Consider the following 26,361-nt stretch of genomic DNA (forward strand, 5'->3'; position numbering starts at 1 on the left):
CACCTCTGAGACCGTAGGAAAAAAGGGCTTGAGAAAGTAAGAGATAATCTAAGCTCGAGTGACTAGCGTGGACACGACATACGAGCAGGCAGGCTCTTTCCAGAGGATGCAGTTCCCACCAGGGATCATTCCAATCTAGATTATAAACATAAGTAAGAAACTCCCTGAAGTCTCTGCCTGCACCGCACCCCAGTGATTCATCATGCGTGCGCACTGTGAAAATCAACACTGAAGAAATATCAAAACCACTCAAAAGTTGAGAAATAGTTTGAAAAAAAAAAAAGAGATTATGGATAGACATTTGGGGCATACAAATTACATATTAACAAAGGGATATCATACAAAGTGCCTTATATTATTAAGCAGTGGCCTTTGGGGTCAGCAATAATTTAAAAAACTGAAAAGGTAATGTTTTATCCATTAAGAAAGCAACTTCAGTTTGAGCAGAGCCAGAAGAAGTAAAATAGGCCTCTCCCGTTCATTGATATTTTAGCTTAGAATGTTGAAGATTGGAGGGTTTAGTTTCTCGTAAGAAAGCAATGTTAATTGTATGACTTTGCAAGTATTGTAAAACATTTTAAAATCCTTTATCAGAGCCATTGCCAGAAACATTCTAGGTCATGCAACAGAGCGTGTTAGGTGCAAGAGAAGGAAAAAAAAGGAGAAATACAATTCAAAGAGGCCTCCCAGTCTAAGCCTCCATATATAAAAACAAATCCAGAAATAACATGGAAGCAATCTTCTTAAAAATAAAAACAAATGTAAAATCTCACATGCTTATTATACCCTGCTCAAAAATTCCTAACAAAGCAATTCCCACCCAAAGGATAAGACCAAGGATGTATTGACTTAGCATTTGAAGACATAAAAACATAAATCCCAAGCCCCCCCAAATACCAGACACACCACAACCTTCAGTGGTGAGAGTCATAAATGCAATATTAATACCCTCTCCCAAAAGAATTGAACAATGCAATACCGAATATGGGTCAATTGTCTATTAAAATACAATGTAACCTACAAAAATCAGCTAGTTTTCCAGAGAAACAATACAAAACCAAAAAAAAACAGCCTAGGAGCCAAAAATAGCTGTGTTAGATGGTCACAAAGGGTAAAAATTACTAGTTTGTTAGAAGCAGGACTAAACGTTGATAGTCAGTAGGCAAAAGCCACAAAAACACAGTGCAAAATTTAGATTGCAATTTATTTATAATTTTTTTTTGCCAGAGAAAGAGATCCTTTAGGGTGGCATACATATTAGTTAACTATTTATACCACTATAGGAGGGGCATCTAGTAACTAGAGGTGAGGTTTTGGTGATGGTCTAGGGTTTGGGGGCCAGTTTTACATGCTCAGTCAGACCTATGAATAGCACGGTACACATCAGTACACTGTAGAAATCTCATCTTTGTGTATCTTTTCTCATTCCAAATCATATCAAATCTTTAATGTTGTGTACTGTACTGTTCGTCCATCTGACTGTGCATGTAAAACTGCCCCCCCCCCCCCATCCTAGACCACCACCACCAAAACCTCACCTGGCGTTACTAGATGACCCTCCTATAGTGGTATAAAAAGTTAACTAACCAGTAAATACTTCGATTGCAAGCTTTTTGGTGCAGGAGCCTAGTAAGCAGACTAAAATTGTCATTGTGGCCTGTATCTCTCTCTCTCTGCACATTTGTATGCACACCGTTTAAATCTTTCCATAGCCCTGTACGTAGCCTCCGAGAACTGCTGCTTATGCAATATAATACCAGCTTGCACATTTTCCAAAGACGATCTTCTCTTTTCGGCTCCGCCCATCAACGGCCTTCTGTCACAAAGCACGCTCACTGTACCGTCATCGAGCGCCTTCTCCCAAATGCCAAAGAAGCCTGCCCTGCCCCGCCCCTCCAGGTTCTTGGACTCCGTTAATGGTAGGATTGACGGTTCTCCTAACCAACGAGTCATCGGCTTGGGAGTCTGACGTGACCCAGGTGGGCAGGCCTCGGAAAGTCTCGTGACCCGGGCGAGCTCGCGAAGCGGTTTCTGGCTCGCGACCCGGTGAGTAGGCGTGATTTTTCCCCCGAGGCGTACATTTGACGTCAGCGAGGCTTTATAAGGGAGAGAACGCGCGCCGTTCCCTCCCGTTTAATCAAGTCTGTCGGTCGCAGCCTGGGCTCTGTGGCCGCTGCTACCCACCATCCCCATGGCAACGCTCACTCCCCTCTGGGCCCTGCATTCTGTGTGCCGCGCCGTGGTGCGCACCCAGAGCCGCCGTCTCCACCTCACCGCCGCCAGGTAAGTTGGGCCGCGCCCACTACCACCATTTCTCCCGTTGCATTTTTACGTTGCTCTGAATCCCTGCTCCCCCTCATCCTCCAGGACAGCCGCTATCCTTCTAGGAGGACCTGGTTTGCTTCCTCCTTTCTGCTTCGGTGGGCGTGAGGAGTGGACAGACCAGCGTTGTGTATCTGGGATGAACTACTTGCTGACTCTCTATTCCTCCCCCCCCCCCATCCCCGGCTGCTGGGACAGGCTTTAGATCTGTGGCTGTGCTGTAGCGTAACACTTACTCGGGGGTATGTGACCTTACTCCTGGAGCTGGCGGCTCTGGAGCCCGGGCGTGCTCTCGCAAATGTGTTTCTATGGGGGTTGTGTGGCTGGTGCTCCGGGAAATTGGCGGCGCCCCTGGCGGTGGACAGGGGGAACTGTAGGATGGCTGATGAAATCCTGCCGCTCTGTTGCACGGTTTTAAGTTGTTACCGCCCATTCCTACTACCAGTTTCTTCTCCCTGCTCACCTGTTACCTCCAAAGATGTATGGAGTAGCCTCTCAAAGGAGGTTGTGGGGAGCCAAAACATAACAGAAATTAAGAACCCAGGGGATAAGCAAAGAAATGAAGAGTGGTTATGTGGGGTCTGAAGCTGCCCCAGGAATGAAATTGGGTAGACTAGATGGACCTTAGGATTCTCATCGGCTTTCCTATTCAGTTTCTGTGTAGCAGTCTCATCTGCTCCAGTGTCTTGGCCAAACATAAGAGTGCTCTGCCTTATATGGATTGTCTAATCTTTAAATTATTATTCACGTCTCTTTCCCATCCTGGCACTCAGCCTTTTCTGTATGTCTCACCACTTTCTCTGTCCTGTTGCAGAGCATGTCCTGTACTTTTGTTACTTGGAAACTAGATCTTAATACTTTAGATTTGATTTATTCCTGTGTCCTTTCCCAGGATCTAACGTACTCTGTCCTTTGCTGTGTGCCTCCTAATGTTTTCCTATACAGGAGTCAGAGGTATTAAATCATATTTAGTTGTAAAAGCTGTAATTGTGCTGTAACAATTGACTGTATTGGCACCCCAAAATGGCATTTCCTGTTAACTAATCACAGGTTTTCTCTTATCTGTTTCTTGACCTTCAGTTTGAATTTGATTATACTAGAGCTCGCCAGGGCCGCCATCAGGGCAGTATTCTTGGGCCTGCAGTATGGGGCCCCAGGATCTACTGCCACATATGGGGGCCCGCAGCCGCCAGGCGGCAGGTGCGCTTGGGGGATGTATTAGTTCATGGCAAAGAGGCCCACTGAGGCTCTCTCCGACAGTCTGTCGCCCAGGGGCCTACTGAAACCTGGAGCCGGCCCTGGGTGCGGGCCCCAGAGAAGGGAGAGAATCAATGCTATGCGTGTCTTTTAGACACGCATAGCATTGATTTACAGAGCACCGCAGACAGAGACTCGTCCGCGCGCTCTGTCCTGCCAGCGTTCACTGTCTGACGCGGCTGTGACGTCACCGCCGCGTCAGACAGTATGCGCCGGCAAAGCGCGCGGGCCGTCGCTGTCTGCTTGCTAGCTGGAGGCCGAGGAGCCGCGGAGTCCCCGGAGCGCAAAGGGTAAGTAACAAGTTTGTTTTGCCGGTGCATTATCTATTTATTACTGGGGGGACGTCTACACATAGGTATAAACATTGTTGCATATACTTTATCCACTGAATGCTTGTGGCCCAGACATTTTGGCTGTATGGGGCCTCAAAATTCCTGATGGCCCTGGAGCTCGCACATACTAGTTAGAAACCTCCAGTCTTTGTGCAGCAAATTTACTGAAGCAGTCATAAAGGGTACCTATCTTAGGACAGAGGTGGCCAACTCTGGTCCTCAAGAGTCACAAATGGGTCAGGTTTTCAGGATATCAAGAACTAATATGCAGGAGATAAATTTGCATGTGCTTTCTCCAAATCGATCTCATGCATATTCATTGTTGATATCTTGAAAACTAGGCTTGTTTGTGGCTCTTGAGAACTGGAGCTGGCCTTCCCTGACCTAGGAGAAAAGAATCCAAGAACAGCATTTATTATACAGGGTTTTATGTTCTCTTAAGGGTAGATTTTAAAACATTGTGTGCGCACACATGGACGTGCACATGTTATAAAATGCTGGGTCGGCGTGTGCAAGGGGGGGGGAGATTTTTGCATTTACGTTCCCTCCCAGTCCGCTCCTTAATTGGAGGGAACCCCCCCTTTTGCGCCTGCTCCTGAGCAGGAGCAAGTTGAGCATGTCGGCATGCTGTGCCTGTTGCCTCTAGCCCTGCCTCCTGACCGCCCCTTTCACTAACCCCTGGACTTATGCACGTGGCCGGGCCTTTGAAAATTGGCCCGGGGCGCATAAGGCCCACCTACGCACATAAGTGATTTAAAATGTGGCCCTTAATATTTTATATGGACAACATTGGTAGCACGATTTTTTGACCTGAGGAAGAGAATATCTCCTAAAAGCTATTCAATAAATGTGTTAAGTTGGTCCAATAAAAAGACGCTGCCTTATATAGCTTTCCTTTGTTTTTGTTAACCTTCGATTCTGTGTATTCAGGTGGATTAACATGGCAACTGCACGTCTTGATCCAAGCATGATTATAGTCTAATAGTTTTTAAATCAGTGGTTCTGAACTCAGTTGTTGGTACACACCTTGCCAGTCAAGGTTTCAGGATATCCACAGTGAATATGCATGAGGAAGATTTTGCATGCACTACCTCCATTACATGTAAATCCATTTTGTGCATGTTCATTGTGGATATCCTGAATGGCTAGGTGTCCCGGGAATGAGTTGAGAACTTCTGGTTTAAATGAATATTAAAATATAGACTACAATTTGTAGAAGTTATATCTGGCAATCTGATTCAGACATGGCCTAAGAACTTTTAGATTAGGGTTTACTAGATATGTACAGACTTGAGATGCTATAAATACTTTTCTATCATATTTATTTTGATGTGTGGTATACCTTCTAAAGAATTTCAGCTACAGTTAAATGAATTATACAACTAATAGGCAGTTTCTTCTGCCATACTAGTGAAATGTCAGATGAGTTAGAAGCATAATTCTCTACAGTACCAGGAAGTTCTTTTGCTTTTTAAAGCCAGATGTGTAAAATGAGTTATTGTTTATATTGAATGTGCAGTCCTGTGTTTATATACATTCTGGGCTCAAAATTCCCTGCCTATCAGTTCGATACAGTAAGGCCGCGGTAAAAACAGTGCGGCAGTGTCAGGCGCACCCTTCCTCCCCGCACGCACAGTTCTCTAGACCTAGCGCCTGATACTCTCTTCTAATCGCATGCAAATGCATGCCGAGGCTGTGAAGCGTTAGGGAAGGGTTATGCCCGCGCAACCCATTTTACTGTATAGGCGCTTAATACAGCGCCTATACAGTAACCTGGGTGCGCTGGTACCTGTCATTTCAAATGACATTTGAAATGACAGGCACCAGGAAGTGTAAAAAGTGTAAAAAAACAAAAAACCAAAAACCTGTGTGTTATATAAAAAATAATTTTTTTTTTTAAATACCTGTCGGAGGGCCGTGGGTCCGGGCGGGCAGGCGGCGGCGAGAAGCAAAAAAAGCGGCATCCGGGATCCGGGGGCAGCAGCGCGGGGGGCAGCGGGATCCGGGGCGGCAGCAGGATCCGGGAGCGGCGGGTAGGTAGCAGCGGCAGCAGGGGGGGAGCGGCAGCGGGATCCGGGGGGTCCGGCAGCGGCAGCAGGATCCAGGGGCGGCAGCAGCGAGAAGCAAAAAAAGCGGCATCCGGGATCCGGAGGCAGCGGGATCCGGGGGCAGCAGCGGCAGCGGGGGGGGGCAGCAAAGAAGCAAAAAAAGCGGCATCCGGGGGTAGCAGCGGCAGCGGGGGGGGCAGCGGGATCCGGGGCGGCAGCGAGATCCGGCGTGTTCGATCGGGCGGGTAGGTGGCAAGAAAAGATGGCCGCCTGCACGGGGAAAGCATGCAATTGGCCGCTGAAGACGTGACGTCACGACGTTTGGCGGCCAATTGCACGCTTCCCCCCCCCTCCGTGCAGGCGGCCATCTTTTTTTGCCACCTACCCACCCGCCCGATCGAACACGCCGCCTCCTACTCGCCCCCCCGGATCCCGCTGCCCCCCCCGCTGCCGCTGCTGCCCCCGGATCCCGCTGCCGCTGCTGCCCCCGGATCCCGCTGCCGCTGCTGCCCCCGGATCCCGGATGCCGCTTTTTTTGCTTCTTTGCTGCCCCCGGATCCCGGATGCCGCTTTTTTTGCTTCTTTGCTGCCCCCCCCGCTGCCGCTGCTGCCCCCGGATCCCGCTGCCGCTGCTGCCCCCGGATCCCGGATGCCGCTTTTTTTGCTTCTTTGCTGCCCCCCCGGATCCCGCTCCCCCCCCCCCCCCCCCCCCTGCTGCCGCTTACCCGCGAAATCGGGAGGAAGGGAGAAGGGACTACCGTAGCAGGCCCGAGCCTTGCTACTTTTTCGTTTTGGTTTTTTTTGCTTCGGGAGGAGGGGACCGGACGGGGCTGCAGGAGACCGGACTGGGGCTACACCGGACGGCTGGACCGGAGACCGGACGGGACCAGGGCGGGTAAGCAATGTTTTTTACACTACACTAACTCCTACTAGGGGGAGGCGGTAAACTAGCAGGTTAAGGCCGCGGCAGAACAGCAGGTTACTGAGGAGATAATATCAGCGCCTGTTACAGTATCGGAGGGGAATAGCTAATTCCTTCATTATACAGCTTTTTCGTTCATTTACATGCTGGGTGCGGAAAGGGTTATGTGTTTATTTTAGGAAGCGCTAAGGACGCGTGAAACTGGAGACTGTATTGCTGGACCGCCTTACTCGTCTGTATTGTGCGCTCCCAGCATGTTACAGACGGGGAATCTTTAACTGAACGTTACTGTATCGACCTGTATGTTGGCAGCAGCTATATCACTGCATGTTATTCTTAGGCTAAGGTGCCTACACATTAGCAATGTTGCTAGGACATTCAAGCCTGCATATTCAGTTTTGGCGCTCCCAGAATGATGCTGTTCTATGGATCGAGTCCAGCCACATCTCTTATATTTTGGAATAGTGATAGAAAATAACATTAACACATAAGCAACTTTGGCCCTGCCTGTGCCTTAAAATATGAAACTTGGGGACCATTATTTGCTGGTGAATCAGCAGAACTTTGTCTGCTGTTGCACATATTTTTCACAATTGAAGGTGCTGGTTATATCCACAGTCTCCCTTGTTCCTAAGGAAAAGGGGAAACTAGAACACACTTAAGTTTTTCTTCCTTATAGTCTATGCCAGACCAGTCAAGACAGTTGAGTTAAATCCTACCAGTAAATGAAGACAGAAAAAAAACCTCAAAGCTGACTTTGCTATCCTTAAAAAGGTCTGGCACTGCCTTCAGCTCTTCAGTATTTCTCTCTCTCCCGCAACCTGGGTCCCAGTGGAGAATGGTACACCTTTTCTTAGGGAGTTCCCTACATAGATACATAGGGGCATTCCCTTTTATCCCCTCCAGGGGTTCAATACCAGATGTTTCTCAGAAGCATTATCCTGGATCCCTCACTGGCAGCTATCAGGATGTGTTAACTAGGGAGCCGATGCAATACAGTGCGCTCAGCCGAGCACAGTGTATAACCTGCAGTCGGACGCGGGTTAAATAGGCGCTAATCCACCCCCTAATGCAATAGGGGGATTAACACCCATTTAACGCACGTCCGACGCGGAGTGAATGAGAGAGCACTCATCACATGCAAATGCATGTGAATGAGGCTATTACTCATTCACTCCAAATGCAAAAAAATAAATGTGCGCTCAGCTATTAAAGCTATTAACACCTGCCTGGAGCAGGTGTTAATAGCTGAGCGCATGTAAAAGAAGTACAGAAAAGCAGAAAAAAATGCTTTTATGTACTTCAGTCAAAAAAACAAAACAAAAAAAAAAACCTTTGCAGACCACCGGTAGACTTGGCATCTGTTTTCATAACCAGCCGTCTGCCAGTAATGAAAAACAGACGCTGATAAAACTCTGCGTCCATTTTCAATACTGGCAGACGGCCGGTTATGAAAACAGATGCAGAGTTTACTGGCATCAGTCTTCATAACCGGCAGCTGTGGGGTCGCATTAGCAAGGAGGTGTTAAGTTCGCTGAAGCAACCCTAGCACCTCCTTGCTAATATGACCCCCTAATTTGCCTATTGCATGGTGCCCCCCTTGCGGGCACCATGCGTGCGTTAAAGCGGGCGCTGAAAAGTCAGCGCCTGCTGCGAAAATTATTGCATCGGCCCCTAGGACTCCAGATACCTGTTGGTCAAGGGTAGTAAAGCTCTCCTTGTTAGTCAGAGGGCTGAAGTGGAGCTGGAAAGCCCAGGATTATGCATGTGTGCGAACTCCATGCTGATTCATCTCAAATAGTAATTTGTCCTTCCTGGTCTGGAGTATAGGGGAAGCCCTTACATCTCAGAAGAAAATGATCTTATGGCCTTGGATGTCTTGAGCTCAAGGCCTCACTCTTAGTGTCAGATTCTTCTATTTCCATATACATCCAAGCATGGTCTGTTCTGCAAGTTCTAGGCATCAGAGCAGTGGACCTGAATATAGTACCTTGGGTAAAGACCCACATGTATTTCACTTAATTCACTGTCCTTTCAGGAATATTTAGTAGCTCACTGTCACAAGGCTAGGGTGGTTATAAGGAGCCCAATCTAATGGTTCTTTCACAGTTCATTCCTGCAAGGAATGATTTTGAGTTTTGTTTAGTTTATGGTTCTTTCGCACTGTAGACATGAGTCTTATAGGTTTAGAGGGGAGTTATGATCCGGGACAAATGAAGTGGGGACAGGAATATAGTGGAGAGCCAGTATATCTAGGTCAATGGTCAGCCATCTAGCATTCCAGAAATCCTGGCTTCTAGCTCAGAAGACAGCTCGGGGGATAGCATTCAATGTAACACTATTAGCTGATGTGAACAAACTAAGGAAGCTAATAGACCTCACCCTTGTGAGTCATTTGGTCTGGTACTGAGTTCCCTTATAGGACCTTAGCATCAACTCACATGGCCAATGCTGTAATTGTACAGAAAAATGTTTTGACCTGATGCTGTTATGACTCTGAAGTATAAGGACTGGCAGAAGTGACCTTTGCCCACTAGAGGCCAGATGGAGTGCTTTTATAAGTGGATTTCAGATCAGCCTGGTGAAGTTACAAGAGGAGCAAGTTCTTTAGGTGAAAAAGGAAAGCAGGAGCTAGGAGGCTAAATATTCTGGTAGAACTATTACCAGCATCCTGTCTTTATTTAGATGCTTTTCTATACCGGTATTAGTGTGAACATCATATCTGTTTACATAAAACAAGGGTGGGGTGGGATAGCTGAGGCTAAGAGAAAGTAAATAGTTAAGGAAAGGCAGAAGGAGAGGAACAAAGAATGCATAATAAATAACATGATTATCGTTACAAGGTAATGTCATAACACCAACAAAACAGCTGCAGGAGTAATGATTACATGGTTACAGGTTTCAAGGTAAATATATCAAGAATAATTGGAAAGGGGATGCAAGTGGGAAGAGTAGAGGAGGAGGGTCCTGTTCTGGGTATGCCATTTTAAAGAGCCAGGGCTTTTTTTTTTTAAATTTGTTGGTACAGGGCTCAAGGTGGAGATTCACAAGTGGTTTGTTCCAGCGGGTGGGGCCTGCAATAGACAGGGCTCGATCTCTTGTGGAAGATAGGTGTGCCTTTTTGAGGGAGGGGATATGGAGCATGCCATTGCGGTTAGTTCGAGTGGGATGGCTGGATTGTATGACATGGAAGGGCTCGTCAAGCCAGTTCGAATTATGTGTGTAAATGGATTTGTGAATAATGGTCAGGGTTTTGAAGAGGATGCGAGAGGGATAGGGAGCCAGTGAAGGTCTTTGAGGATAGGGGTGATGTGGTCGGATTTGCGTGCATGGGTGATGGTTCTAGCTACAGCGTTCTGCAGCATTTGTAGTGGTCTTATAATGGAGTAGGGGAGGCCAAGAAAGAGGGAGTTGCAGTATTCAAGTTTGGATGAGAGGGTTGCCTGAATGAGTGCGGAGGTGGTGGGTGTGGAGAAGCGGTTTGAGCTTTTTCATGATGTTGAGCTTGTGGAATCCTTCCTTCAGGACTTTGTTGATGTGTTTTTTCATATTTAGTGATTGGTCAATTTGGACTCCAAGGTCTCGTACGTAGGGTTGAGAAGCAATGGAGTTGAAGGCTGGGTCACTAGAGTGATGGCTTCAGGCTTTGATGGTTGGATGTGAGAAGTAGCTCAGTCTTGGAGTTCAGAGCTAGGTGGAGAGTGGAGTAAATTGTTCATGGAGTTTAGACATTTCTCCCAGAACTTTAGAGTTTCTGAAATAGTCTTGTATCGGGATGATGATTTGTACGTCATCTGCGTAGATGTAAAATTTGAGTCCCAGGTCGGTTAGGAGGTGGCAGAGTGGTAGGAGGTATATATTAAATAGGGTGGAGGAGAGGGTTAGAGCCTTGTGGAACTCCTTGGGTGAGGGAGTAGCAAGAGGATTCTGAGTTGCTGATTTTGATGGAGAATTTTCTGTTGGCTAGGTATGATGCAAGCCAAAGGAGGGCTGTGCCAGAAATGCCAACAGTGAGACTGGATAGGAGGAGGTTGTGATAGTGTCAAACGGTGCAGAGATGTCGAGGAAGGTGAGGATGTAGCTGTGGCCTTGATCAATGCCTGTCTTCAGTGTTTATTTCTGACAGATGCCTGGACTTTCCCTTAATGTTCAGGCAGGGGTGTTGCTTCAAGTTTTCTTCCCTAAAAAGATCCTTTCCATTCTGTTAAAATCTTGGCTAAGTCAACCAGGCTGCACAGCAATGATTCTTAGTGTCTAGTTAATCTTCAGTGGTGTGAAAGAGAACATAGTGGACCTGAGATTGCCTCTGCAAGGTTAATTTACAGGAAGACATTTTCCTTTTGAAGGATACATTCTTTAAATCTTATCCTTCCACCAGAGGAGTTTGGAATGAAGGCATAACTCAGAAATCTGAGAACAGACCTATTTAAGCTGGTGGGGGCCACCAAAGGTAGTCCTTCCCCTTTTGGTGGTGTGATTCTATTTCATTACCTTTAAGCCAAGATACCAAACTAAAACTATAAACTTAGAAGCTTCTTTGGGTCACTGAACCTGTTAACTAAGACCAGACACCTAGTATTCCTGGCCTAAAGAACTGAAAGACAAAACAACCTATCTAAATTAACTATAGAGCTTGCCTATGTTTCTTCAACATTGCTGGGGGGTGGTCAGCAGTAAGGGAAAAGGACCATCATCCTGGCAAGAGATGCTTTGGGGTTTTGGATGCCCAAGACATGACCCCCGAGGCTCAAGGTTGGATGGGCAAAGATGCCTCACACCCTCATATAGACTGGTGTTGCTGCAGGTCTGCCTTGGACAACCAAGGAGGGAAAGGATATACTACAAAGGAAAAGGGGGGATGCAAAACAAAGGTGGGACGCACCCTAAATATGCAATGTAAGGGTAAAGTCAGGGAGGGGAGCAGAGCACACTGGTAAGTGAAATCTATTTTGCTGGTGGACACTGAGCGGACATGCGCTGCTTTAATACGGGTGCACCCCATGGTTTTGAGACTTGACTCTAGCTTGCTGCAAGGGACAGTCATGGAAGCTTTCTACACGGAAATTAGATACTTCCCTCCTAGGAGTCAACACAAGTCCTCAGCTATGAGAGTTCTCCTAGTTTGGAAGTGAGCTTAGTTTTGAAGGGATTTCATATGCCTCTCAAGCTATTAAGGTAACTTCTTTTGTTGAAGTCAGTCTCCTTGGTGCCTTTGATCATTTTAAAGCAGTGTATCTTCTTCTTTGGAGAGAAGTGTTTCAGTTCTCTTAAATTGGGGTGTTCTCATTTATGATGGTGAGAAAGTCGGGTGATTGTAGGCTGGGACAGGGATGGCCACTTCAACTCCAATGTAGGGTCACCTTTGTTTATGGGTGATCAATTTCTTCTCATATCTTTGATCTCTTAAAGCACAGTGGTTTCTAAAGCATTAATTTCAGGGATAATTAAAGGAAGCGTTTGGCTTGTTCCCCTCTCATTGAGTGTGCAGGAGGAAGTCTCTTCAGAGAAGATAATGGTGGCTAGCACCTTTGCCTCCATTGCATCCCTGCTCTAAATCTCAGGATGGGTGTGCAGGTCAAAGGCTATGCCTTTGCAGGAGTCATGGGGAGCTAACTGGCTTTCTCCTGCCCTGTCTAGGTGCAGCTTTGGTACATCCCACTAGTCTGGCATGGACAATAAGGAATATACAATTTAAACTTAATTTCCTTTAGTCTTGCCAGACTAGTTCAAAACCCACCCAAGGAGGCTGTGGTGATCAAGGCTCTCAGCTTGATAGGTTCAGAAATCTAATAGCAAGTATGTTGCTCACTCTGAAGGCAGCTGGCCTAATTGTGATCTTGGTGATTGATTCCTGGGTGAATGTCTGTCTGCTTTTGCTTGTAGTGATTGAGAAACTAAAACAATTGCCTTTGGCTATCTTGGCTTTGACATAGGATACTGAGAAGCTCAAGGCAGCACCAGACGTATATGGGATAGTGAAGTCAGCTTTGAACTTTTGTCTTCAACTGCTGGTAGGACATATCCCACTGGTCTGGCAGGATTAAAGGAAATTAAGACAAGTTTACTATTTCTACTACTTCTGTAGTGCTGCTTGATGTACACAGCAATGTACAAACAGTCTCTGCTTAATAGAGCTTACAATCTAATCAAGACATATATATTTTTTAAATATAGTCTCTTAGGATTAACCTTTTAGTTTTGCTGTTAGATTTGTTGTCAGTCAGCAAACAAGTGACTACCAAAACAGAATCTTTCCTTTATAGACTGAGTTGTAAGGCTTGCTCCCAGTGTTTACTGAAGTGAGAAATTACGGTAACTTTTTCCGGTATCAGATTTGTCTGAAAATGCCTGTGCCTTGTCATCCTATACAAACACCATAGTTGTAGTCTGCAAGGACATGCACAACTGAAATGAAGTAGAAGTAAACCTAGGGTATTTCTTTCACTTGGTGTAAATGGCAGCTGTGACATTTTCAAATTAATTCTAAATTTAGCCTTCATCTTTGCTGAATTCTCCATACTGTAAGGGTTATCTGATTCCTGGAATGTGTTGGCAATGGTACTTGTATTCCTGAGACCAGTTTGGTCTAGGAATGTATGAAGTGGCCCATCATGGAAATAGAATGTTAAGGGACAAGTGTACACATCCTTCTGAAGTACATTCAATTTTATTACATGTAGCAAGAGGGCAAAACGTTTTAAGCATAGGTTTGCACTAAACCACTCCTGTATTCAGCAAAACATTGAGATTTGTAGTGATTTCTATCCTTAACACCATTCTGTGCATACTTTTGTTGTGCAACTTAACATTTCATGTTTGTATAGAATACAGGTGGCAAACTAAACACACCATGCTATGCCTCCTCTGTTAAACACCTGAGATTGATAACCATACCCATGATATGAGCATGCTCTGTTTATTGAACATGTACTTTGCTGATAAGTGTGCACTAGTACTTCAAAATAAAAAGGTGTTTTGCATCTTGTGAACAACAGTAGTGCCTTCTCAGTTTCAGCCATTTGTCTATGCATTGGATGTATAATTCAACTTATTTAAACTTCTGCCTGGTGTTAAGTAAGAGACTGCTCCTTGCAGCATGCAGTAAGGGTTGAAATAAGAGCAGCTGGTTAAACAGGGTACTCTTTCTCTTCCCAGTGTCACTAGCTCTAGAAGCAATTTATAATGCATGGCCTTTGTAGTGTGAGTTTTTCTTTCTTTTTTTTTTTTTTTTTACTATACCTTTCTTATAAAAAGCAGTCCCTATAGTGCAACATATACCAACCCTCTTCTAGAAGCACATCTATCCAGTTGGGTTTTCAGTATTAACACAATGAATATGCATGCGATAGATTTGCATACCCTGAGTGTGCAATGTATGCTAATCAACTCATATATATATATTCATTAAAGATATCCTGAAAATCAGACTGGTAGGGAAACACTGCTATAGTAAAGTGAAATTTAAACTGTGCAGCTGCTTCCAGTGTATCTGATTGGCCACAAGATGTCACTTTAAGGATAGTATTTAGCAAAGCTTTCTCTACCAGGGTACAAGTGCTATGTCTTAAGTGGTTGTGCTGATTCTTAAACTGGACTTGAAACACATTTTCTCTTTTTCTATTGGAATGAGAAGCATTGAGGTTGATTCATTTCTTCTCTTGCAGATATGAAGCGGTTGTCATTTCTGGAAGGAAATTAGCACGGCAGATCCGGCAGGAAGCTCGACATGATGTGGAACAGTGGGTTGCAGCTGGTAATAAGAGACCTCACCTCAGCGTAGTTCTAGTTGGAGAAAATCCTGCAAGTCACTCCTATGTACTTAACAAAACCAAAGCTGCTGCAGATGTAGGTAGGGTTGTCTTTACCATATTTAGTTTTAGCTTGGCTTCTCTGGCCTTCCAAAAGTCATCTGTCTTGCAATGCGCATTGTTATATATTTGTATCTTGGAACGGTACCCGGAACCCAGTAGTGAAGCTGTGATTTCTAGCTCAGATGCCATGCTGAGGCAAGGAATGTAGCTGCATGGTGTCTATGCTGTCAGGAAGCGTTTGCTGCATGTTCACTTGTTAGCCGAGAATCTTTACTATCTAGTCAATCAGGAGAGCGGTAATCCGTCAGATGTGAACTTGCTGGATAGCACAATTACAGGATATTATCCAGTAGTGGCAATTGCTGAAGTTGTAGAATTCAAAAGCTCCAATACCTACATTCTAGGTGCACTTAAGCTGTAGGTAGACAGTGCTGGTATGAAGTGGAGCATGAAATATATGCAAAGCTTATTTTAAATTCAGTGGGTTCTCTTAACTGTGGCAACAGTTTAAATTGGTATAGCAGAGAGACTACTGTAGAAGTGCAACATTTACTTTGAGGACATGACTTGGATTTCTGTTTTTTTGTAGTGGGACTATTAGCTGTAATACATGTAACAGGATATCTTATTAACTTACCCCACAACAGGGGGAGACTCCAACGATTGTGCTGCAAATGAAAATTTCTGGCATAGGTTCTGTGGAGTATCCTCTTATGGTGTAGTTTGCATGTTTGATATTCTTTCAAACTCTGAATTACTCTGCCTTCATGTATTTTATTCAGTCTAGTTGGGTATCTTAATCCTAAAAGCCATTAAAATTTCTATCCTAATTTGCTTGCAGTTGGTTGCCTGCCATAGGAAATGGGCCCTGCTCCCGAGTTTCTTAAATAGCCAGTGCAAATATGCACCTTGAGTTTCAAAGTCCTGCTTGTAGGACTTTAACTTGCACATTGGCTAGAGTTTAAATTTTTTTTAAATCAAATAGCTTTTACAAAGCAGAAGATATCAGGACATACTTAACAGTAATACAATAAACAAAACTAGCATTGAACTTTTGTGCATCAGTGTTTTTCTCCCATATATCCTCCTTCTGTGCACCCCCTTTAAAACTCTACTGAAAAAGAAAAACAGTTGCACTTAGATAAGGAGGCAGTTATTCCTATGCCTCAAAGTCTTAATTATATAGAGTAGCTTCTGCATTGTGGACAGTATGAAGGACTGGGCTTTCTTGTATGTAACATGATCTACTGGGAGTGCAGTGAGCGCAAAGTTTGTAATTCAATAGGTTCAGTAAGTTTAGTTGATTGAATCATGCATGACCAAGTTTAGGGTCTGGGCAGCGATTGTGTCCTGCAGAAGGTTAAGCCAGCGTTTCCTTCCTTTCTTGTTTGTGATGTCCCCTTGGCATCTCTGCTGGAACTTTTTTTGTGTAAGGACATCTGAGGTCATAATGATTTGGTAAGACTGTTTGCCACACCCACTGTGTGATAATTGCAGGGATTGCAGGAGTAAGTAAGTGCCTGGCTGCTGTCACAATAACTATCCAAATACTGTAACTTACAATATATTAACTGCCACTATGTAGCACTATCCCTGAAAGCTACCTTACTATGTTTATCTGTGGAGAAGCAGAAGCTGTAAGACATTTTTTATTACTGGAACTGCTTTTTCACATTTGTTTTACATTGCAGCTCCTGTTTCTATAATGCAGTTAATATGGGTAGATTAACAATTGCAATTGTAGTAATCTCTAAACCAATCACCTGAGGTTGCCAAGTTGTACCACCAAGAAGGGCAGGTATTTGATAGGGTGCAGGTACATTTAGACCTCAGAATTGTTTAAAAGTTAAAAAAAAAACCAAAAAATAAAAAAACTTATGCATTTCAATAAAACAGTTGAGACTGCCCCATGATCAGCAAGTGTGGAATGGATACTACTGTCACCTAATGCTCTTTGAATTTGGCCAATATCTGCAAAGCAAAAAGCCCTAAATCATATTAAATCTGAATTTTCTTGGCAATTTGTAGAACGAGTATTTTTCTGATCCCAAGTGTTATAAGGCAATAGTTGGTCTTGAGTTGAAAAATTAGCCTTTTAAAATGCTATTTCACAGCATTCTTAGACTTTCTTCTCAGATGCAAGGTCCCTGACTACATGTGGCTTTTAAGAACATTGCATTGACCCTTTAGGGTTGGTCTGGGGCAGGTGGCAATACCCCATCTCAGAGGTGAACTGCCATAGGAAATGGCAGTCTATAGATTGTTCTACTTCTGAAAAAGAAATCCAACTCACTTTTCTTACAATGCAAATTTCTTGTGAATATTTTCCCCTGTTTTGAGATCCTAATCTCAGAACGGGACATTTGGTGTCTGTTTAGATTTACTTGTTACCAAGTTAATTACTCAATTTCTCTGAAATATATAGGAATCAGTAGTGAAACAATCTTGAAACCAGCCTCCGTCACAGAAGAGGAATTGCTAGAACTGATCAGCAAGCTGAATAATGATGACAAAGTGGATGGCCTTCTGGTGCAACTTCCCCTGCCTGGTAAGGTGGCTTCTTGTGAATCAAGCCTTGATAACAGTTCTTTCTGTTCATGTTCCTCACTATCAGCTTGTCATAGCCACCTGTAGTAAGTGGCAGTACTGAGACGAGACTGGACTGGGCTGGAGTCCTTGAATTTCAGAAATTCAGACATTATTCTGTCCCATGTCATAACAAATAATACAAGCTTCTTTCAGTCAGAGTGCCTGTTGGGTCATGTTTTTTGTTGCTTACATAATCACATCCTGTTTCTGTTGTAATGAGCATTTGTCAGTTTCAGTGATCATTTATGAGAAACTAACTTAGTGGGCAGGAAGAAATGAAATCTTACATTAAGCTTTTTTTTTTGTTTTTTTTTTTTGCTGCAGGTTTTTTTTTCCTGTTAGTATAGCATTTACATGCCAGTTTTTCCTGATAATATTCCCTGGAACCTTTATTGTAAATCTGGATAAAGGACCTCTGTTGCATCATCTTGGTTTTGGTGGGTCTCACATCATGTAATAGTTCATTTACTCCTTATAGTAAAGGTACTGTGTTTTTTCAGAGCACATTGATGAAAGAAAAGTGTGTAATGCTGTGATCCCTGAGAAAGATGTGGATGGGTTTCATGTAGTAAACGTGGGACGTATGTGTTTGGACCAGTACTCCATGCTTCCAGCAACACCTTGGGGTGTATGGGAAATCATCAAGCGAACTGGTAGGAACTTTCTTTTAAATTCTTTAACAATAATCCAATATGTATATGTAACAGAAGCATATCAGACATAATCTTGTGGAAAAGATTTTTACAGTCAAGAATCAAGTTACATTAGGAATAGCATGGCATTCAGCATATTTTAGAAAAGGTTTCATGGTATATTCAAATGCATCATTTTTACTAGAGCTAACTATTCTAGCTCTAGAATTTGCCATATTTTAATCTACCAGTTGGAGGTTTGGGGGTAACTTGCATGCTTCAATCTAGAAGCAATTGTAAGCTTAGCAACCAAGAGCAGAAAATTGGACAAATTCTCTTATGAAATACAAAAGTTAGGAAGGGAATGGTTAATAAAACAGAAAAAGTCATGCCTCTATATCGCTCCATGGTGAGACCACACCTTGAATACTGTGTACAATTCTGGTCGCCGCATCTCAAAAAAGATATAGTTGCGATGGAGAAGGTACAGAAAAGAGCAAACAAAATGATAAAGGGGATGGAACAGCTCCCCTATGAGGAAAGGCTGAAGAGGTTAGGGCTGTTCAGCTTGGAGAAGAGACGGCTGAGGGGGGGGGGATATGATGGAGGTCTTTAAGATCATGAGAGGTCTTGAACGAATAGATGTGACTCTGTTATTTACACTTTCGAATAATAGGACTAGGGGGCATTCCATGAAGTTAGCAAGTAGCACATTTAAGACTAATCGGAGAAAATTATTTTTCACTCAACGCACAATAAAGCTCTGGAATTTGTTGCCAGAGGATATGGTTAGTGCAGTTAATGTAGCTGGGTTCAAAAAAGCTTTGGATAAGTTCTTGGAGGAGAAGTCCATTACCTGCTACTAATCAAGTTTACCTAGGGAATAGCCACTGCTATTAATTGCATCAGTAGCATGGGATCTTCTTAGTGTTTGGATAATTGCCAGGTTCTTGTGGCCTGGTTTGGCCTCTGGAAACAGGATGCTGGGCTTGATGGACCCTTGGTCTGACCCAGCATGGCAATTTCTTATGTTATGTACATTTCCAAAAGCATCACCATATAGAACATGGGCAATGAGATTTTTATCTTGTATACTTTTAGTTCATTCCAATACGTTTTTGGACAATCCCTGTAGATATGTTTATAGTTGTCCTTTAAACAGCCCCTTTGACATCTGTCATCTGGTCATGGTTTGTTCAGGATAAACAAGGACTTTGTTTTTCTAGTGAGGCTTTTGTCTGCAAGTTTTAACTATCATTTTTTATCATCCATTTTATTTTCCCTTTACTATCTATTACATTTAAGATGTTTTGTTTAATATATTTTACCTTGATTTTAACTGTTTTACCATTTAAGTTTGCTATTTGTAGTAATAGCTAACAAAATAGATAATTTTACCATTGAACAAGTTAATTTATTACTTTTGTTTTGATTTACTATTTGTACTATTTTTAAATGTGCATCGCATTGATTTACAACTGCTAGATATTGCAATTTATCAAGACAAATGTGTTAATGGCTAATTTCAAGCACTAAGGGTTATTGGCAGTAGCAGTGAATTGCTATAAACTTGCAGAAGGCAGTTTTGGAGATTTCTGAAAAAAAAGTGACAGTTATGCAAAAAATTGGAGCGATAAGTTACAGAAAATACATTTTGGGTAAGATATGACATTGTATTAGAAACTAACAATAGATGGCAGGGAAATAGTGTGACAGCTTAGAACATCTCTCCTTATCCAGGACAGCTTTGCCTTTAAAATCATATTACACAGCTTAAAGAATCTATATCTTTCATAAATTCACCATGAAGTAGAAACATTTTTTTCCTATTTTCAAGTAGACCAACAGCAAATGAGCTGAGACATGTTACACCTACATTAAACTACTTGGCTATTTCTCAGCAGTTAATTGCTGCTTGAGGGGCAGTTCTTTAACAGGGCTTTTGTCCCAGAGAGGTACAATAGGAGGTATCGGGGCACAAGAGAATGTTCTCCATGATGCACTTAGTAATTCCCATTATTGGTTATGGCTTGTAACTTCCTGTTTCTTGATCTTTAGGCATCCCGACCTTAGGGAAGAATGTAGTTGTGGCTGGCAGGTCAAAGAACGTGGGCATGCCCATTGCTATGCTGCTACACACAGATGGTGGACATGAACGTCCTGGAGGTGAGTAACACTAACCATTACTTGAACTAGTAAATTTGTGGGTCCATTACAAGGAGGGCTCTGAATTTTTTTTCATCTACAGGTGATGCAACAGTAACAATATCGCACCGCTATACTCCAAAGGAACAGCTCAAACAGCACACCAAGCTGGCAGATATTGTGGTGGCAGCTGCAGGTAAGTCTGCTTTCCAGTTCTTTAAAAATTAAAGCAGTAAGGATGCAATGTTCCAGATAGTCATAGGCGAGCCTGCTATGTATACAAGAAAATGTCCCCAAGTTGGGAGGGGATAGGTTTTCAGTTTTGTGTAGTACATAGCTGATAAATATTTTCAGATATGGGCATGTCTCTTTGCTAATCTCACATGCCCTCTGAAAACGCCACTTTTCACCGTACAGTGTCAGTTTAATTTTCCAACTTGGAGTATAAATTTGTATGTGCAATCTTCTGGCTCCAAACCAAGGACTTTACTGTTACCCTAGAAAAGGTTCTCATAACTTGGTGGTTTATTTTACATTCACCTCCCCCTCCTTTGGTAATCATGTAACTTGACTATGTTCAAGCCCCTGGCTTTGTGGCAGATTTTTCAAGATTAGCAAATTTTGTGGCAGTTTTTGAAATTATGTGGAAAAGTTGCCTAATTTTGCATATTGTATATTTTTTACTTTGTCTTTTGACGTGAGTTCAGTTTGGCTCTTTAGTGAATGGTGCTTTGAAGGCAGATGGCCCTGTAGATAGGGAGAGGAATCTGATTGGGGTGGGGGGGGGGGGAGGGAAAAGGGATGGAGGAGGATAGACACAGGAGAAAAGAGGACATCAGGACTTGATGATTCCTTCCTCCCCTGACATCTATCCTCACTCCCTTCAGTCCTCACTCTTTCCAAGTACATCCCACAGTACCTTTGATCTCACTTATCAAACTCCCTGAAACTCTTCTACTCCTCTCCCTCACCTTTTTTCCATAACCCCTGAGATTCCCTCTCTAGCCTGCCTTTGATCCTTCATTCTTTTCCCCCTCTATCTCAGAGCAGCAGTACACCATAGGCCACGTCCTTCTCTTTTACCCCGGGGCCATGTAGCAATATTAGCCAGAGCATCTGGGGCAGTGCATTGGTCGTCCACACTCTTTCCCCAGCCTGCCTTGATCTCAGTTTTCTAAGAGCAAAGCAGAAACGCTTCAGGCCATGTCCTCTAATGCCAAGCCCTGATGTCAAACTTTTTAAATCATGTGGCACTGATGTCCTATGTAGTTCAAAGTACAAGGCTGGAAGTCTGGCAACCAAGGAGGAAGTAGCCTTGAAGCACCGCTGTTGTGATCCTAGTAAGCTGATATCAGGGTAGGGAGAACGGAGGACCAATGCTCTGATTATCATTGGTTAAATGGGCTAGGGCTCTTAACTTGGAAAAGAAATGAGGGAATGTAATAGATTTATAAAATCACAAGTGGGGTGGAACAAGTAAATAGGGGACAATTATTTACCCTTTCAAATAATAAAACCAGGAGAAATATAGCAGCAGATTTAAAATAAATGTCCATCCCCCCCCCCATTCCCCCCCCCCCCCCCCCGTGCACAATCAGGCTGGTGAAATCTGTTGCCAGAAGATGTGATTGAGGCAGCTGGCCCAGCTGGGTTTGAGAATTAAAATTCCTGAAAACATCCATAAACAGCTGCTAGACTTGGGAAAACATCCATAAACAAGTAGACTTGGGAAAACTATCTTATCCCTGGGAGCAACAACTTGAAATAGATCTGCTTTTGGGATCTACCAGGTACTCATTAACAGAACTGGCCACTGTCAGACAGGATGCTGTGCTTGATAGAGCTTGTCGGACCCAGCATGGCACATCTTGTCTTCTCTGCCCACTGAACCAATTTATTTCCAAAATGCAGGCATTCCAAATCTGATCACAGCAGATATGATTAAGGAAGGCGCAGCAGTCATCGATGTGGGGATAAACCGTGTGCAGGATCCAGTCACTGGCAAACCCAAGCTGGTGGGAGATGTTGATTTTGAGGGTAAGATGGACTAGGTTGTGGCAGCAGCTTCCTTTTGAAGAAACTTTGACCCATCCACCAGCAGTCTGGTACTCAGAAAATCTTGCATGTCTTCCAAATTCGAAAAGCAAAAGTGAAATGCTGGACAGTTGAGCTACAATATCTTCTGAATTTGGCCTGAATTGTCCATGTGGGATATGGGTTTTCCTAAAACATCCAAGGAATTAACTGTATGAAGTGATTGTTGAGGTGGATCTCTGTGCTATGAATTTCTTTACTGATAAGTAAATTCTAGGAATTCCATCGCTTGAAAGTACCTCAGTACTATCCTAAAGCTAAGTTTTTCCTCAAATCCAAAAATAGTTTTCTGTATGCCTAGTGTTTTCTGCTCAGCCCCATTAAGAACTCTCGATTGGTGGGCTATAAATCCCTGTGCATGTAAAACTGGCTTCCACCCCCCTCCCCACCAAAACCTAGGCCACCACTAAATTATCACCTTGAGTTCAGAATGGCACCGCTTACAGTGATATAAAAAGTTGACTAATGTGCCTCCTCAAAGGCTCCCCTCCCCCCCGAAACGGGATTTGCAAATCCCATTTCGGGCATGACACCATGAAAAAAGGTGTAGGTATTTTCAGCATTAAATCGTGCGATAGCATGCGTTAACACTATCACATGCAACATTAAACACCCCTCATTTTCATAAACTCTGCCCAAACTCCTCCCTTTTGACTAAATTTTTAGAATTTGCAGGCACATCTTGTGATGCATTATTTATCACGTTTTATGGCATTATCACAGATGCTAGGGCCCTAACACCCACGATAACACCATAACACAATTTGATCAATGATTTTGTTAGTCAGAAAGATGAAAGATCACTGCATCTTCATTTAACCAAATTCTTAGGCTTGGTGAAAGCAATTCATGTTTGAGAAAATCCAAAATACATTCTGAGAAGCCAGTTTACCTTTATAAAATGAGGCTTATGTTGAGACAAATTGGTTGCTATTAAATATTTCATCTTCTGAGTAGCCAGAAGCTTCAGCCCATGTCTCCACTAAGGAATTGCTATAATCAGCATTTTTCATCAAAGCGCTATGGGGTATCCAGCCTTGCATTCTGATCATGTGTGCATTTTTATCCTTGTAGGGGTAAGAAAGAAGGCAAGTTACATCACTCCAGTCCCTGGGGGAGTTGGCCCCATGACGGTGGCCATGTTAATGAAGAACACAATCATTGCTGCTAAGAAGATGCTGAAACCTCAGGAGCTGCAAGCTGTGGCAGTTTAACACCGTCTCTTCACAACTGACTCTAACATTCCAAACAACTCCCAAAAACAGGCCGATAGAAATGCAATATTTTTATTTATTGTACAGAAGTGACTTTGACGTTATCAGTTATTTATTACACGTGCATGGAGCATCCATATCTTGGTGCTGCTTCTGGCAGGATAATGATTCCAAAGAATTTGCTGTTTTTCATAATTTCCAGCTAGTTTTATGCAACCCCTCTGCCCCCAAACCCAGACATCCAGTGTTGTCAGCTGGGCATGCTGTTGGTAGAGGAGAGTAAGGAGTCTAGGTGTTACAGTATGATTCAGAAAGCTTGTCTTAATGTCATTCAGAGGGTGTGGTGTAGAACAGGGGTGGTCAATTCTGGTTCTCGAGGGCCACAAACCAGTTGGGTTTTCAGGATATCTCTGAGTTGCATGCACTCTGCCTCAGTTGTATGCAGATCTATTTCATGAATATTCATTAGGGATATCCTGAAAACCCAACTGGTTTGCAGCCCTCGAGAACCAGAATTGTCCACCCCTGGTGTAGGACGTAACTGACCTTCTGCAAAGCAGGTGTGATTCTTCGTGTAATGTCACTGGTTTTGAGTAGTATTTCCTAAACTGTGGGTGAGAATCCCTTAATGGTTTGCATGAGACTTGCAAGGGTCATGATGGGGGGGAATACAAAGTACAGTTGGTAAACAAAAGGGAGCACAATACAGGAAGGGAAACTCCCAATTTCCAGGTGACTTACAAGAGAGTTTGGCCTTAGTTTCAGGTGTAGAATATCTCCATGAAAACTATGGAGATGTTGAATGGTAATAGGGGACTTGCTTCTACTTTTCAAGCTCCCTGCTAATTGACATTTCTAGGGTCTATTTTCCCCTTTTATCAGCTGTCCATTTAAACAGCTAGGACACTGTCATAGCTCATTTAAATCTCTGCTGTGTAATTCATCTCAGCTTTGTGACTACAAACTGCAGGAGTAGCATTATTTGGAGCAGTTAGTGTCAAGTCACATACAGGCTGATGCAATATACTGTGCTCGGCCAAGCACACGGCTTTACACACGCGTGGATGCATGTCCAAAACACCTCATGCAATAACTGGATTAGTACATCCAAATCAGCGTGTAGCTAATAGCGCTCATCACATGTAAATTCATGTTGATGAGGCTATTATCCTCTATGCAAAAAAAAAAAAAATTGTCACATGGCCACAGTGCCCACTTTAATGCTGCAAAATTAATGCCCTGCCTAGGAACAGTCATTAAAGCATGCGGTGCTCAAGGGGTGATGAAAACTTCCTGCTTTCAGTGATTCCTCCTATTAGTATCTTAGTGAAACCAAATAGGAGGAACCACAGAAAGTATAATTGTCCCACTCAAGGGCTTAACAAAAAAACCCTGCTTTCTGTCCCCAAGGTTTGGCTCAATTGGCCTCCTGCCGGCAGTGAAAGAGTGAATAATTAAGTGTTGGGCACTTGATATATTTACTCTTTCACTTCCTGCTGATTGGTCCATTCACTGTCACATGTAATTGAAAAGGACCAATCAGGAACAGCCCTGCCAGTGGTGGGGGGGTGGGGGGAGCTCTGGCCAGGCTGTTCTAGATTCACAGCCACATCTCCTGGGCACCTGAGAGTGCTAGGGATGCACAAATTACCCATTGCCTGTCCCTTTTCGTGTGGCAGCTCATCTGCCTATTGCATCAAGCATGTGTTCAAAAAATGAGTGCCCAATTTGGATGCACGTGTGTTACATGCTGATATTGCATCGGCCTGATAATGTGGAAACAGGCAAAATAGACTAGCTGATCTAATAGAAAACTAAGGTATATTAAAATGCAAAAATATTCTGAAAGGACAAAAGTAGTTTTATGTTAATTGCAATTGCAATTTCTAGTCACATTGCCAGAATTCTGCTGTTGACATCCTAGTTTGTGGCAGACCCTGTGATATAGGCCTCTGATTAGACAATTTGGGGTTTTCTGCATTAGTAATGGCCACATTACTGTACACTTTTTTGACCCCTGTAAATGGCTGAAAATCTGAAGATGTATTTTTTTTGTGCTGCATAATAAATCTGAGCAGGCTTTGGAAAATATCCTGCTGCTTGCAGAGCTTTACTCTTGTGCATGTTTTTGCACCTTATGAAGTTTTGCAGAAGAGGCCTTTATAGGTTATAAATTCATTTGCAGGTTCATTTGAGCCTGAAGTATGTTAGGTCAAAATGTTGGGAAAAACAAAACTGCATATTGTAGAATTTAAAACCAACAGTTTAGCCTTTGTATCTTGTGTAAAATGTTTAGTTTTTAAGCATCACTTTTTTTTTTTTAAAGTTTGGGAACAGGGCATTTATTGTCAAAGGCTCATTGGCCATTTAGATCTATGAATCAGTGGGAAATACTCTGTAAAATTCAACTATTTTCTCTCAAACCAAAGAACTGAGAGAGTGACCACCTTGAATGGCAATAAGACACGGCAGATTTCCTGCTGAAGCTGTTTGCAAGCATGGAAATGTATTGTGGAAAATTTGAAATGACTGATAAAGGTACTGAACACACATTTCTTGTCTTCTCTTTATTCCTGTACAGTAAAGTATACTGGATGCATCTTGAAGTACTATTAATGGGCTGAGTATTACACCATAAACAAGCAACTCAATATTTTAGCATTTTATGGCTGATCTCTTCCTTGAAAGTTTTTATTACAGTATTTGGGACTTCTGTGACTCGCATGCTATGGATTTAGGTTAGATCTGAACCCACAAACTGTGTAAAATTGTCAACTGGTGCCTTTAATCTGGAAGGATAACTTTTGGGATCTCTTAAAGCAAGAACCATTTTCTCCATTTAAGGAAAAAGATTACACTGGTGATGTCTTGGTCTCTGGTGCACATGCTGGTCAGTGTCATCCTTTTTGGAAGCAATACATCTCTGCTATGATTGCTCAGTTCAGTAAGTGTTGAGCTGTCTACATTTTCTTGACGTCTGGCTCCTCATCATTGG

The 26,361-nt window shown here is 43.2% G+C and overlaps 1 protein-coding gene across 1 annotated transcript; it reads left to right on the forward strand.

Annotated features, from left to right (window-relative positions):
* Window positions 1-2,108: 2,108 nt before the first annotated feature.
* On the forward strand, window positions 2,109-25,918 carry MTHFD2 (methylenetetrahydrofolate dehydrogenase (NADP+ dependent) 2, methenyltetrahydrofolate cyclohydrolase). Its single transcript, XM_029604153.1, has 8 exons — window positions 2,109-2,283; window positions 14,546-14,730; window positions 17,118-17,240; window positions 17,782-17,934; window positions 19,972-20,079; window positions 20,162-20,254; window positions 21,970-22,095; window positions 23,227-25,918. Exons 1-8 carry the CDS (start codon window positions 2,192-2,194, stop codon window positions 23,364-23,366), a joined length of 1,020 nt encoding a protein of 339 aa, XP_029460013.1. The 5' UTR covers window positions 2,109-2,191; the 3' UTR covers window positions 23,367-25,918.
* The last annotated feature ends 443 nt before the right edge of the window (window positions 25,919-26,361 follow it).

This window comes from Rhinatrema bivittatum, chromosome 5 (assembly GCF_901001135.1).
Source record: "Rhinatrema bivittatum chromosome 5, aRhiBiv1.1, whole genome shotgun sequence".
NCBI lineage: Eukaryota > Metazoa > Chordata > Amphibia > Gymnophiona > Rhinatrematidae > Rhinatrema > Rhinatrema bivittatum.

What these genes read in the sequence shown, in the direction of transcription:
- MTHFD2 (XM_029604153.1), top strand. Translation starts at nt 2,192, where the DNA reads ATGGCAACGCTCACTCCCCTCTGGGCCCTGCATTCTGTGTGCCGCGCC. An exon ending in GGTGCAACTTCCCCTGCCTG is followed by an intron (nt 17,241 to 17,781) that starts GTAAGGTGGCTT and finishes GTGTTTTTTCAG; the next exon opens with AGCACATTGATGAAAGAAAA. An exon ending in GGAAATCATCAAGCGAACTG is followed by an intron (nt 17,935 to 19,971) that starts GTAGGAACTTTC and finishes CTTGATCTTTAG; the next exon opens with GCATCCCGACCTTAGGGAAG.